The 14,349-nt window shown below is 41.7% G+C and overlaps 1 protein-coding gene across 1 annotated transcript; it reads right to left on the bottom strand.

Annotated features, from left to right (window-relative positions):
• Positions 1-5,200: 5,200 nt before the first annotated feature.
• LOC124583617 (cyclic pyranopterin monophosphate synthase-like) lies at positions 5,201-5,545 on the bottom strand (the record flags this gene model as incomplete). The annotated part of the gene is made up of 1 exon (XM_047131343.1): positions 5,201-5,545. A coding segment is annotated over exon 1 (345 nt), but the record flags the coding sequence as incomplete, so codon positions are not given.
• Positions 5,546-14,349: the final 8,804 nt, after the last annotated feature.

Genomic DNA, 14,349 nt, shown 5'->3' with positions numbered 1-14,349 from the left:
TGCAGTGCTAGATTTGTTAAAAGAAAAAAAATAGACTTCTTAACATGTATTTATGGTAAGTAGCACTTTATCATTTCCTATATTTCTAAGTTCCTACCGAGAGTTTCCATAGTTTGATTTAGACTTCTGAAAAAGTTATAACACTTTTCTGAGCTTTTTAACAGTGTGAATACAACATTTGTATGTTACCGCTTCAACTAGAGCAAAAGTTCTATTCTATCACATCTCAAAATCTTTGGGTCTAATTTTTTTTGTCATCAGCGGTATACTGTCACAAATCAAGACTTGGTTATGTGTATTGTTAGATTTTGTTTATTATTATTTATGTGGGGTGTATGAGCAATGCAGCTGACTGGGATTCACCTGCTGCAAGTCATAGACTGACCGTTGCTGTGTTCACTGCCTGGGTCAAAGGTGCTGAAAGGATGTGCTCATTGATGCTATGGAGACACTGTTCTGTGTTTTATTTTAATGACAATTATTGTCAGTTTCTTCTTGTTTTGTTTATAAGAAAGGAATGAGGACATCATTAGATCTTTTGAAGAGTACACTACATAAATCACAAAATGTTATTTCTGTATTAGCAAAAAATTGGACTACATTGTATGATAGAGATGAAAAAGAAACCGTGATTAAATTCTTTCTGTGTTAGATTCCTGAACCTGCTGATCTTTGAGAGAGAGAGAGAGAGAGAGAGAGAGTGAGAGAGAGAGAGAGAGAGAGAGGGGGGGGGGGGGGGGGGGATGGGATTTAATTGTATCTCCCCATGCAGCCGTAGCATTTTGGCATGTCGTACATTGGTCAGATCATCAGTAGCTTGGAGGACTCGTATGTAGGGCATAAGCAACACACACACACACACACACACACACACACACACACACACACACACACACACACACTTAATAATAGTCAAGAAAATTTGCAACCGCAAAATATTGCCTCGGTACAGGTCATAGAATCTAATATACAACACAGATATTTCAATATGCATATCCAGTTACTGGAATAGTGTTATTAAGAAAGCTGTTGAGAGACAGAAGTTTTTGCTTAAATTCTTATAATTTACACCAGATGATATACAAAATAAACTCCAAATTACTGTAACAACATAGTGCACAAAGCACACATTCATTTTCTAATTACAACAATCATACCCCAAACTATAAAAATTAAAATATTGAAGACCAGCATCTAAGTTTAGCTGCTACAAAATTATGTCACAGGTAACAATTATTTAATTCACTTCTTAAACATAACAATTTAATTTAAAAAAGACAACAAATAACATTTTTAAGTACAATATTCAAGTTTAGGTGCTGCAAAGATGCATAACAATCATCTATGTTTCAACATTCTTATAAAAAATACAACATAAAAAGGAAGACCTGATTGTAGATCATGGGTGGGCTATGTAAAATAAATGACAAAAATCAGCAGCTGTAAAAGGCAGATTTTTTTCCAACTACAACCAATTCCTCCATTTTACAACAGCATAAATGAATGCAGCTCTTTTTCCCCCAAATTTGCTGCTTCAGATTATTAGTGTCATAATGAAGTCTTTTAAGAATTAGAGGCACAAACAGATTAATAAATACAAACAAAAGCAGGAATATTCAATTTGCTCGAGGCTACCAAATGAAAGAAGAAAGGGGGCTAGGGAGGAGAAAACAAGATCACGTAAGAAAGAAATAAACTGCTGATTGTTTGCATCATTCCTAGACTCAAAACCCTAAGCAAAAGAAACAGTGATGATAGCATCGATTTAAAATCATGTCAGAAAAGACGGCAGCTAATTCTAGGTGATCCTCCATAAAGCCATGGTCTCACGTTGTCAAACCCCTGCAGGATTGTTTGAGGGACAATGATTTGACATTGATTGTTAAGTCAAAAAGGCAATGCATCTTTGACTGAAGAAACAATCAAAAATATATTCTTTTAACGGAATATTTACATTGCAGTGTACTGATCTGAGAAACATACTGAAAAGAAACATGACTATGTTGAGAAATTTTCATTTTGTATTTTCTTATATTTGTAACCGCAGTACATGAAAAAAGTGACACTCGACATTTGAGTTAACTGAAAGATGAAAGATTAGGGTTTCATGCCCTGCCGATCCTTGTCCCCAAACGGGGACAGCCCGCAAACAGAATTCTACCAACCAGCTTGGACTGAAAACATAACACACAAGAATCGTGCCCGTGAGTGTAGATGACACTCGGAATATCACGCAACACGGATACCCGAGGATGATGTCTGTCAGAGCAGATTGCAAATGAAGCACGAAGGCAGAGGGAACAAATTACAGACCTGCTCCATCTGACGGTCAGTCTCAAGTAGCACTTTGTAAAAGCAACAACTAATGTCACCGAAATATGCGAGGAAGACAATGATGTCCAACTGTGCAAAGGACAACTCAGGAATTTCAGCAAACTTCTGGAAAAACCTGAAGAATTAAATTGACAGAAACCTGTTCTGGATTGGTAACTTACAAAATAAAACATTTTCAATCTCTGGACTAGTCACACACAAGAAAGATAACAGGCCTTTAAAAAAGAGGATACCATACAGTGTAAAGCTGAAACATGTAAATTAGTCTGGCCAATATGCTCTACACCTGAGCACAAGTGTCAATGAAGTGGTGCACCTTTTAGGAACTGTTAAAAAAGTGTCATTTTACATCAATGAACACAGCAATGACAACCTGATCCTAGGAGAAAAGAGCTGATACACACTATTTATTTAAGAATGAACACTTCACCTCAACTTTTCACAGCACGGGACCATCAAAAATTGAAACAATAGAGCAACACAGAGGACACTACCACACAGCTGGGGGAGGGCACAGAGAGAGAGAGAGAGTTTAATGACCTACTTACTCACTTTTTACTGGCAACAAGATAAGAGTGCAGGTGGTGTCATATCAAAATTGTAGAGAACATGCACGAGAAAAAGTTTTAACAATAGCAAATTAACGTACTTGCTAGTGCTTATTTTTTTTTTTTTAAATATCTCTCTCAAACTGATCAGGTATTGGAAAAAGAAAGATAAATATTTTGAATTAAGACTTAAAACAGGATGGAAACGGGTACCATATTGGCCTGAATATAAGATACACCATTTCTACAAAAAATCTCCCATAAAAACTGGGACTTTTATGAATCATAGAAACCTCAACTGTAGTGCTTTTTCTTAAGTTTGAAATGAAACAAAAATATCACTACAGTTTGTAAATCAATTGTTGTGTATGAGGTAGCAATGCAAACATTCTCTTTGTTGCTATCCCATTTAGGTAGTGACTACAGAGGGATCCAGAAAAATGTAGACATTCTCTGATAGTTATTACCTTTGGAACAAAGTGTTATATGGCTGCAATTTTGAGTGGTAGCATAAACCACTGTTTTCCCAACAGATCTTGTCGTGTGGGTTTCCAGCAGATGACAATGCAGCACTGGATGAAGTACAACTATTGTTTGAGCAATGCAAGGCTGTACTGAAACAACAATTTATTGTATTTGGTATAAATTTTAAGCCGACAATGCTGTTTAAAATGTGCACAAGGAAAGGTCCTCTGAACAACAACATCAACCTCCAGGTTCCAGCACTGCTGTATTGCAACATTTTTCTAGATCATCTCAAAAATCTATGAAGCATTGTGTATGGGGAAGTGGGATAAGCTGATCAAGTGCATGATAAATTCTGAAGACTGCAAAGTGGAAAGTGTACATTCCAAGATTGTTTCACACTATGAATGAGGACAACTCGAATCGAAGGATGGAGCACTACGAGTGGTCTGAAGGCATGCTTCACGAAGATGAATGGTTTGCAGGGAAGGTTATCTGGCCTAATGAGGCACAATTCAACCTGAATGGTAATGTAAACTGTCATAGCTGCGTGTATTGGGCTGCTGAAAATCCTCATGTTCACATGGACAAACATGTTACTTCACTTGGTGTTAATGTGTGGTGTGGTCCGTCATAGTATTGTTTCTCTGACCCATTCTTCTTTGAAGGTACATAACTGGTGAGGTGTATCGTATACGGCAAACATTGATTTTATTAGCCATCCAAGTGGTGTTTGGAAACAAAAGATTTTTACCTACAAGACTGTACTCTGCCTCACCACCACAGAGATATCAGATTCTACTTAGATGAAAATATACCTGGACGACAGATAAGTCGAAGAGGAACTGTCAAGTGCCCACCAAGTTCATGGGACCTTACAATTCTCGACTTCTACCAATGGGGGACCTCGACAAACAAAGTTTACCAACAGAACCCAGCTACACTGAATGAGATATGAGAAACCATCAAGACATCCTGTGCAGCTACCACACTGGCAACATTGACAGCTGTACTTCAGTCAACAATTCAGCAACATTGATGTTGCTTGGCTGCTAACAGGTGTCACGTTGAACACACAAAATGATCTTCCTCCCATGCAAGAATTTTGACACTATGCCATTTTGTTCCATCAATATTGACTATCAAAGAGAGTCTATATTTTTCTGGACCCCTCTGTATTACCATTCTCACAGTTTCACTATTTTAGACAATGGGACAGGCACAGTTTTTCTCTAACTAAAGAATATAATTTATTCTTCACCAATGAAGCACAACATTGAGAGAAAATTTTGGAATTCCGTACAGTTACGTTGCAAATTTCAAACTCACAGTTATTCATCTAACAGATGTGCTTTTTAAAGGTACGGTTCAAGAAATGCTGCACATGCAATGCCCGGGATTGTAGCGACGGCACTGTACTTTGGGAGGAGAGTGACAAAAATACTGACAGTGACAAAACAATGAATGTTAGTGAAGTTAAGAGTGTCTTACATGAAAACTGCAACTGAAAGCTTTGTTTTTGTGTGTAATTTATCTATAGTGTACTACAAAAAAACTGGTTAAGGGTAAATCACATTTTGAAAAGCTTTTGTAAATGGGCAACTTGACAAATTATTTTTAATTAAGTTTCTCTCTTTTTCGAAATTAAAGGTGCAACTTATATTCAGGCCAATTCGATGTGTATATAATTTATGATAACTATGAACAGACTTTGAAATTTGTCTACATCACACCAGGTATACTTAACTTATTTCACTGCCCCACACAGATGCTCATGTCCGGTGGAAGTCTCCTCTAGTTCCCCCACTTTTGGCCAGAAGCATTATTTCAGATATCACAATGTCATGACTCACAGCTTTGCACATATCGTACACTGTTAAGGCAGACACCGATACAGCAGCGAGAGCTTCCATCTCCATGCCCATCTGCCCTCTACACTTTGCCGTGCCAGTTACAATCACACAGTTGAGAGCAGAGTCCAGTTCAATGTCCACAGCCACAGAGGATAAAGATATGTTATGACACAGAGGGATAAGGCTGGACGTCTGCTTGGACCCCACAATTCCCGCCAGGCGAGCAACGCTAAGTACCTTCAGGCAATTTTCTCGTATGTGTTTCATCAGTTCGGGTCCCACAAAAACCTTTGCTCGTGCTGTAGCAGTCCGTTCTGTCACCAGCTTCGAACCCACGTTGACCATTTTCGCCCTGCCAGACCGGTCAACATGAGTCTGACTTTCGGACTGTGCTCCCAAACTGCAGAAACGGCAAGAGAAGACAGAGGGCTGTGCTCTGTGTGTTTGTTTTGTTAGGAGTCCTGCATTGCACATAATGCTTGGGGCACAGGGAAGCAAAAGAAACTGTTTTCTAGATTCAGTCACTACACTCAAATTACGTGACAACAACTGAGACGTCTGTGTATCCGACACAAACAGGGGCGAAATATTGGTATCTCAGAAGAAGTACTTTTGAAAATCTTGTTTCTGAAGGTTTAACAACTTCCAACTTTGTGCCTTCACGACATCACTACAGCCATCAAGTTCAGGGCCACCTGGAACAAAAATACAAGCTGTAACAAACAACTCTTCATAATCTGAAAATAGGTTAACTACAAAAGAATTTTTAAGCATTCGTGTTGAAACACCCCCGATTAATTCCTTTACTGGATTTTTGGTAATTTACCGAAGCCACCAAACAGTTAATTATTATGATATATGACCGTGTGCTTAATGGATGAAAGGCTATTGGTTGTTCTGCTGTGGTTTCAGGAGTATTTCAACCGAATGCGGCTGTTCTGGGACGGAATAGCTAATGATTGAAAGTTTGTCTATTGTTAAGAATCAGAAAGGTTGTGATGTACAACTGATATATATTTCCTACTAACACACAAATTCTGAGGCAGTTGCTACCTTTGCCTTACACGTCTAATTGTGGTTATCTCTTTTTATTGATTGCTGATTTTCAGTACTTTGTCACACGCAATGCTGATGGTTAACATTCACAACAATCCTCACTGCAATCCATGGTTGTTGCTGGCCGACACGGTTGACGTGAAACACATAATTCGGCACTTGTCACTTTCTGTTTCTTATCACTTGCGAATCGGCATTAGTGAGAGTCAACCCCACGACGATCAGGGGGACGTGCTCACTCGTCATACTCCAGTGAATTTTACCGTTTACAACTCACTCGACCACCATTCTTGCCCGTCTTTCCTGCTCTACTGCTCACTTGACACTCTACCATACTACTGCGCACTCAGCACTAGTCTCACTGCCTACTGCAGCGCTCGACAATCTACTCCTGTCCGCTATCGACCTGGGCGTCAGATACTAGCATCTTTGTTTGTGGGATCACGGATCCCTTACAGTGTTCAAGACAAGTTCTTTGGACCTTAATGATCTGTGATGATTCTTTTCTTTCCTAAGCTAAGGTCAAAAATCTGTTTTGTCTGCAGAAGTGTGCAATATGAATATTACACAAAGTTGATAGGAACATCTCACATAAATCTCCTCAGTGGCTGTAGATTTCACAATCTTGCAGGAGTGGATATAAGGGGAGGTCGTGGCAATGGTGAAAACTACCACCCACTTCCCAAACAACATATTATACTGGGGTGCACTTAAGAAGGCAGCAGTGTGGTGCATTCTGTGCAGAAAGAGATGGGGAATGCTTTATGGTGCTGTCTGTGTGTTCTCTCTCTCTCTCTTTCTCTTTGTCCCACGACTCACATTTCAGCCACTTCCAACCCTCGTATCTGGCACAGGCCACTGTGTCTGCTTCTGACTCTGCCTAGTAGAATTTATGCGGTCGGAAAGCTATCGCTGTTGCTTTCTAATGTAATACTTGTCATGTTTCCTTTATGCCAGCCATTGTGAACATTAATGGCTAAGTAACCTCATCATACCTAAATGCCTTGTATCGTACACGCACCCCAAAATGCACACTACAGACAGATGTGGCAGAATGACACGATGTCTTTATATTTCATACTTCACCAATTTCCAAATGCACACATAACTTTTGGAGAAGGAGGTAGCATGGAAACAGAAGTGTGTCAAAAATGCCAAGTTCTTCCAGCAATGACAAGCTACATTTAATAAAGGACACTTTTCATTTGCTCGTGCTAGGGTCTGCCCACAAGGACATGCTTTTGGTCTGATTGACAACATTCCAGCCGGGTAAAGCTGCACACCACTGGGTTGAACATACCAGCTGTCAACAGATCCGATACAACAACAACAGAAAGAATGACTTCCCGAACACAGTTGGAAATCACTGATAGAAACAGTATTCCCCTCATTCACATGTGTTTGCAGACCTCTGTTCAGTCATAATGTTTATTGAAATAATGATGGTGAGCACACACTCTGACAGAGTTCAACTTCGTTGTTACATGGTTGTTCAGCTTTTTCCTTCTTTCCTCCTCCCTTTTCTCTTCCCAAAATCTTTTCATTCTTTGACTGTGTTCCTGTTTCCTTTGATATGTACATATTTTCTCTGTTTTCTTCCTTCCCTTTACTTCAAGTTTTATGTTCATAATTTTGGTTCTGAATTTGTCTCTTTCATTCATCATTTCCATTCTGATTCCTGCTCGTTTTGGCATTCTTCTATCTCTTTAAACCAACTGGTTTTTTTGATTAAGGCATTTACTACATCCTAAATCCCTTTGTGAATCTGTCGCTGTTCATTGTGTGTATGTGTCCACAGAATGTTAGTCGGTGTTTTCTGATTGTGACTGAATCTGCCTCTGTGTTCTTATAATTCTCTGGTTGATCTCTTCATCCATATGCCATCTCTGTGCACTGCTCCAAAAAATTTTCTGAGGATTTTGCATTGTATTCTTTCTGCTTTGTGGTGCCTGGTCCACAGATTGTGGTCATTTCTGATGCGAAGAGTGCTTCTGATACTATAACTGTATTATAGCGCATGTGTTTGCCTTGTACTGAAATGTTTCTTTTATTACAGTGTGTCCATGTCAGTTTGTACACTTTATGAAGTTCTTTTGTTTGTTCTATGTTTTCTTCCTTCTTTGATCCACCTATTTGTATTGTTACTATTATATTGAATAATTTAATATATTTTTGTGTGTTTATTATTGTTATTAAAATTGTAGATGTCTGTCGTATGCTAACAGCGAGGTTGCTAGCGAGTTGCATTTTTGAGGGAAGCTGGGTGAGGGGGGGCGGAAACAATAACAAACTGTCACTCCCCCCCCAAATAACCCAACCCTGGATGCCAATACATTTGCTCTGTATAGGTGTTTCTGTCCAGAAGTATGAGTCAATTTAGCAAAAAAAAGCAAAGGAAAGCTTCATGTTCTGGCCCACATAAAAACCAGATGACCAACCACAGTGTAATCCTCTGCAATGGCATCACTGAAAGCAGTATGGTGGGAGGGGGAGGGGGGGGGGAGTCAGCACACCCTGTTCTGGTCACTGCCAGCTTTCTTGACCTCAGAGTCACTACGTCTCACTCCAACAGTTCCTCAATGGGCATCACAAGGCTTGGTGCACCTCGTTCCAGTCCTCCCACCAAGGAAAACCTCGGGCAGTACTATGGGTGAGTCGCAGCTGAGCAGCTGCCTTCCCCCTGTACCTGCAGTAGCTGCGAGAGGATATTTGTGTTACACATACGCTAAAACTGGTGTAGATGCCACAGGACACTCTTTGGAGTGTCACCTACAAGCACACGCTGCTACACACTTGACAGTGCTAGGTGGCCATGAGTTCTGGCTCAAAGTTCCTGCAACTGTGGTTGGAACTTCCCCAGTGTGACTCTCCCATTCTTTAATAGGGTATTTCAGTGTCCGGGGCACGTTCACATTGGACAACACTGTCCAGTACAGGCTGCTGTCTTCCACCCGTGCTCTCTTGCACTGAGCATTGCATCTTGCACAAGTGAGTCATAAGGACTCCCCTCTTCTGTATGTACACTAAAAAAGCAAAATTGTCTTTTCAGACGAAAAAGTAAAATTGTCTCATATCCACATTCTATCCTTAAAAGTATCCTTATGTCTGGGAGACGCAGATTCACCAAGCAGATCCCACCCGACGACCCGTAGCAAGACTGCAGCACAAGAGGCAGGAGTGCCATCTGTTCCCTTTGACGTTTCTGTCTTGCTTTGCCACCTATCAGTAAGTGACGAACCAGCTAAATCTGGACTTTGCTGCCACAAATCAAGAAGCAATGGCTCGGAGACAGCATGAGCTCATTGTCCAACTGACGGGTGGAAGCAACGCAACAGCAACAGCAACACCAACACCAGTCACACCACCAGTGAATATACTAGAGAGGCCCTCAATACCACCGCAGTAGTCCTCGAGCTGGAAGTGACAGCTCCGTGGAACAAAGATGGACCTTCGAAGCTGGTGGGTCCAAAATGCAATCAGCAGCAACATACACGAACAACTGAGCCTACTGACTCACACGGCAAATGCAGCGTGCTTTTACCAACACCAGTTCTGAGCATCGGTAATATGAGGGACCATACAAACAATTCTGCAGCACCTCAACTACACAACACTACCCCAGCCGCTACGCAGAACACTACACCGACTGGCTTCCCACTGGTCATAATACACAATTACACTTGCCCCGGCAAGCTAAAAAAGACATTTGTAGAATGTCACTCCCCACAATATACCAAACACAAAACTCACAAGGGACCATGTATCACTGTATGTATGCAACAAAACAGATTGCACAAATCTCCTGAAAATCGTCAAAGCTGGGGGAATTGAGTATCATAAATATAACACCCAAGGGGGGAAAACTCGAATGTACATCGTGAAAGGAGTTGACACCACAACCCTCAATGACATTCTTCATGGTATAATCACAGCTCTCAGCTGGGACTGTGAGAGCATGAGATGAATTCTTGGATTCGTGACACACAGATTGCAGCCAAACTATTTAGTGGAGTTCGATGACACAGCTTACTCCTGCAACTTTCTGACGCAGATGCTCCTGCTTCACATGGTCGTAGTAGAAATATACACACTTCCGTGTGTCCCCCAACAGTGCCACCACTGCCAGCAGTTTGGCCATGCGGCACCCGATGTGATCTGGCACACGGTGCCGCAAATGCACTGGTAACCGTGTAGCACGACACTTTAAACTTGGTACAACTATCAAATGTACCAAATGTGGAGGGGTCCATGTGCAAACTACAGATGGTGTGCAGCATACAAAGAAGCTCTAAGGTGCAAAAGTGCCAAAGACAGACAAGTGGTAACCAGAACAGCTCCAAGACACTCCCCACCCCCCAACCAGTAAGGTGTGGAATCTCTTTTACTGGCATTGTCAGTGGAAGTGGATGAACTGAGGATGCACAGAGCTCCACAAACTCACGGCACACTCCCACAACAACAGAACCACAACCCACACCCGCAATGCTAGAAACTGCCCCTGTACTGATGACAACACTGCCGGTCCCAGGCAACACCAAGTCAACTCTGTCTAGGCCAGATTGTGACACTTGTGATATCACAGAAGACACACCCAAACTAGGGCAACCACAAACACACGAAATAAAACAGAGGTACCCAAAAAACAAAAGAGGGGACACTATCACACCACAACAAATACACCAACAACAGACCAGACAAACATAGGAACACATTAAAAGGAACAATGTAACCGTAACTCACACTCTTGCCCCCCTCACCACAGCAATAACACAGGTGACCCCAGATGAAATACGAACCATGAATAACACACAAGCCAGCCCATCCAGTACACCAACATAAGGACCACCAGCCACCAACACCACTGCCAGCACCTTGGCTGACATAACAAACATTCTCACCACAATCAGAGGCATAGTGGAGACACTATATCCCACTCACATGGCTTAAGATCCTCTTGAGGCTCTTCATCGTAACACATGCACAAACTCATGACGGCTACACACAGCCAGTGCATGGCTGCTATACAAACTGCTATCACCACACTGCCCACACACTTCCATAGATAATACACCACAAAACACAAACAACAGTACTTTGACCTAGATGCTATTCTGGAATGCAGATGGGATTGGCAACAAAAGGGCAGAGCTAGCTGCATTTATGGAGGAGAAGGGAATCTGGAATGCTCTCATGAACGAAGCTGAGCTCCAGTTACACAAACAACTACTCTTCTCAAGATATTACATCTACTGTACTGACCACCTGAAGGCACAACTGTGGGTGGAACAGCAATCTTCATATATTGAGACAAAGAATACACAAATATTAAGATCCCTGAACCTGAAAGACTAGAAGCCACAGCTGTTAGGGTCAAGTCAATTGAGTGAACACTACATTGATATTGATATACAATTGATCTGGTAATATCATAACAAGCGATATCAGCACAATACTCAACATAGCATAGTGACTAATAGCCACTGGTGATGTTAATGCTAAACACTCTGCTTGGAACTAACAAAGATCAAACACCAATAGCAAAAAAACTATGCGAACATGCACTGCGCCCAAACTACATTACACTAGTGCCAGCTGAGGTGACACTTAAAACAGGGAACAGAGACTAAATGCGATAGACATTAGATGTGATAGGCATTATAGTCACAATCAACATTGAAATTATACATGATTTAGCCTCATCAAACACCTGTAATACTTTACTCGCAAGAAACACAGCAGTATGATGAATCTCACAGGATACTGAGCTACAAGCGTGTGAATTGGGCATTGTTCAAGGAAATGCTTGAAAAGTCGTATCCCACTAATTCCCAAAATTACACAAAGCAGGAAACTTGTTGAAGCTGTCAAAGCCCTTACCACCACAGTTCAGGATGCAATAGCAGGTACCATTACAGTACTTACACCACAAGAATGCTCAATGGCCCTGCTCCCAGAAATACAGGGGCCAATGTCAATGAGAGATCATCTCGGGAGATACTGGATGTACAAACAGCATATTAGCATTCTCCAGGGGATCATACAGGCTAAATTAAAACTTTTAAAACCACAAACTGGGACAATAGACTCGCAGGGCTGCACACCACATGACCTGGAGTGTGGCAAATAGCTGTCCACTCCACCAAGAAGAAATACTACACACCAAGTTTACAAATACCTTACAGACCAGCATACTCCATGGAGGGGAAGCATGAGCTGATGACCAGAACACTAGCAACATCATTCACACTGAATCTGGCTCCTTCCAATCCAGCACTGCTACTTGAAATGGACCAGGAGGTTACATGGCCTGTAACCCAGCCCAAGTGCAATGTAACAATACATACTGCTACACATGAAATTACACAGGTTATTAAGCACAAAACAACTAGAAAAGCTCCTGGTCCCAATCACTTTCAAAACCATGTCACCCAGGAGTTCACGAATAAAGCTATAGAGCATCTCGCACATATGATGAATACCATTCTACAACATCAACACTTCCCTGTCCTGATGTTCAGGAAGCCAGGGAAATACCACTCCCTACCACAAAATTATGGCGCCATCAGCCTGCTGAGCTCCCTAAATAAGATTGTTGAGAAGATGATTCTCAAACATCTTACTATGCACTGCAACACCAATGACTCGCTGAGACTGGAGCAATTTGGATTCAGCAATCACCACTCCACAACACAACAACTCCTCCGTGTAGTAGAACATATTACACACACCCCCAACACCATAAAGCTACAGGAGCACTGTTCCTGGTCTTCAGTCATTTACGGAACAATTGTCTCATTCGCAAACTCTGCACTGCTAGTCTCTCCGATGAGCTCGTACACCTTACACACTCATATCTCACTCACAGAAGCTTCAACACCGACATTCAGGGCAAACAGTCAACACAACACAGTATACAAGTGAGAGTACTCCAAGGCAGCATCCAAGGGCCCCTCTTGTCTAATCTCTACGTCAATGACTTTCCAACTGAACAAAACACAATGGCAACCATCTACGTAGATGACACTACCATCCTAGTGCAAGACTGGAAACCATCAGGCATAATTCGCAACTGCAAACAAAACTGCCTAGCTGGAACGACAGTGTGTTAAAGCAAATGCTGACAAGTGTGAAGCAGTTCTGTTCACTGACAAACCATAACAACTGCACAATCATTAAGTGTTCTGGCATACCCACAAGCACTGGAATGAAAATTAAGATCGCAAGAGCAAAGAAGGCAGTGAACACACCGTCAGCGAATAGCCCACTGGCAAGGACCACACCACAATGGGAGCAGGCCCCTAGACAAAGAGAATACAAGTGCCACTCCTGCCAGCCTCGGCCACTCAGTATTTGGACAGGATTAGGACAGTATACGGACAGGCCTAGCGCAGAATGCTACAATAACAGTTATTAGTGATCCACAAGCTGTGTGTCAAACTTGCACGAACATTGTATATAGCAAAGGACTCGGATTTATACTGCATGTCGCCTATTGCTTGCGACACCATTGTAAATTCCAGGTCAAGCATTGTCAAGCTTCTTATTTGTAATAAAAACTATTAATGTTGTTTGCTTGAATTGTTGTATAGCATTTTGAGAATGCAGCATCCTTTAGGCACCCTATATGAGATGAGTGGGAAGGACCCCACATTAAGACTGCAGACAAATAACACTACACACACGCCCAATATGTTTCAGTGTGAAAGTCAAATACTTCAGTGACAGGCCAACTGAGCAAATGCAAGGCTCAAACAGTGTTACTCTAAGCTCAACAGGTAAAGCACACTGAATAGGAGGATATCGAGGTCCGTGTACATGATACTGATTAGACCCATGATGATACATGCAGCTGCAGTCTGGGGTTACGTGGCTCTGACCGCCTGTGCCGCCTACAGGTGATACACAACGAAGTGCACCACAGTCCACACACACTGTCGACCTTCACAGAGAATACTGCCTTGAGACTCACACACAGATATTCAAAAAACAACCACACTACTGTACAGGAACTTGAGACACTCTGACAATCACTTCATTCTTAACCTGGGAAACTACGACCACAACCACGGGTGAAAACACAACTGCTGAAAAAC

This window comes from Schistocerca americana, unplaced genomic scaffold, assembly GCF_021461395.2.
Source record: "Schistocerca americana isolate TAMUIC-IGC-003095 unplaced genomic scaffold, iqSchAmer2.1 HiC_scaffold_46, whole genome shotgun sequence".
Lineage (NCBI taxonomy): Eukaryota > Metazoa > Arthropoda > Insecta > Orthoptera > Acrididae > Schistocerca > Schistocerca americana.
This window is presented reverse-complemented; position numbering and strand designations above follow the sequence as displayed.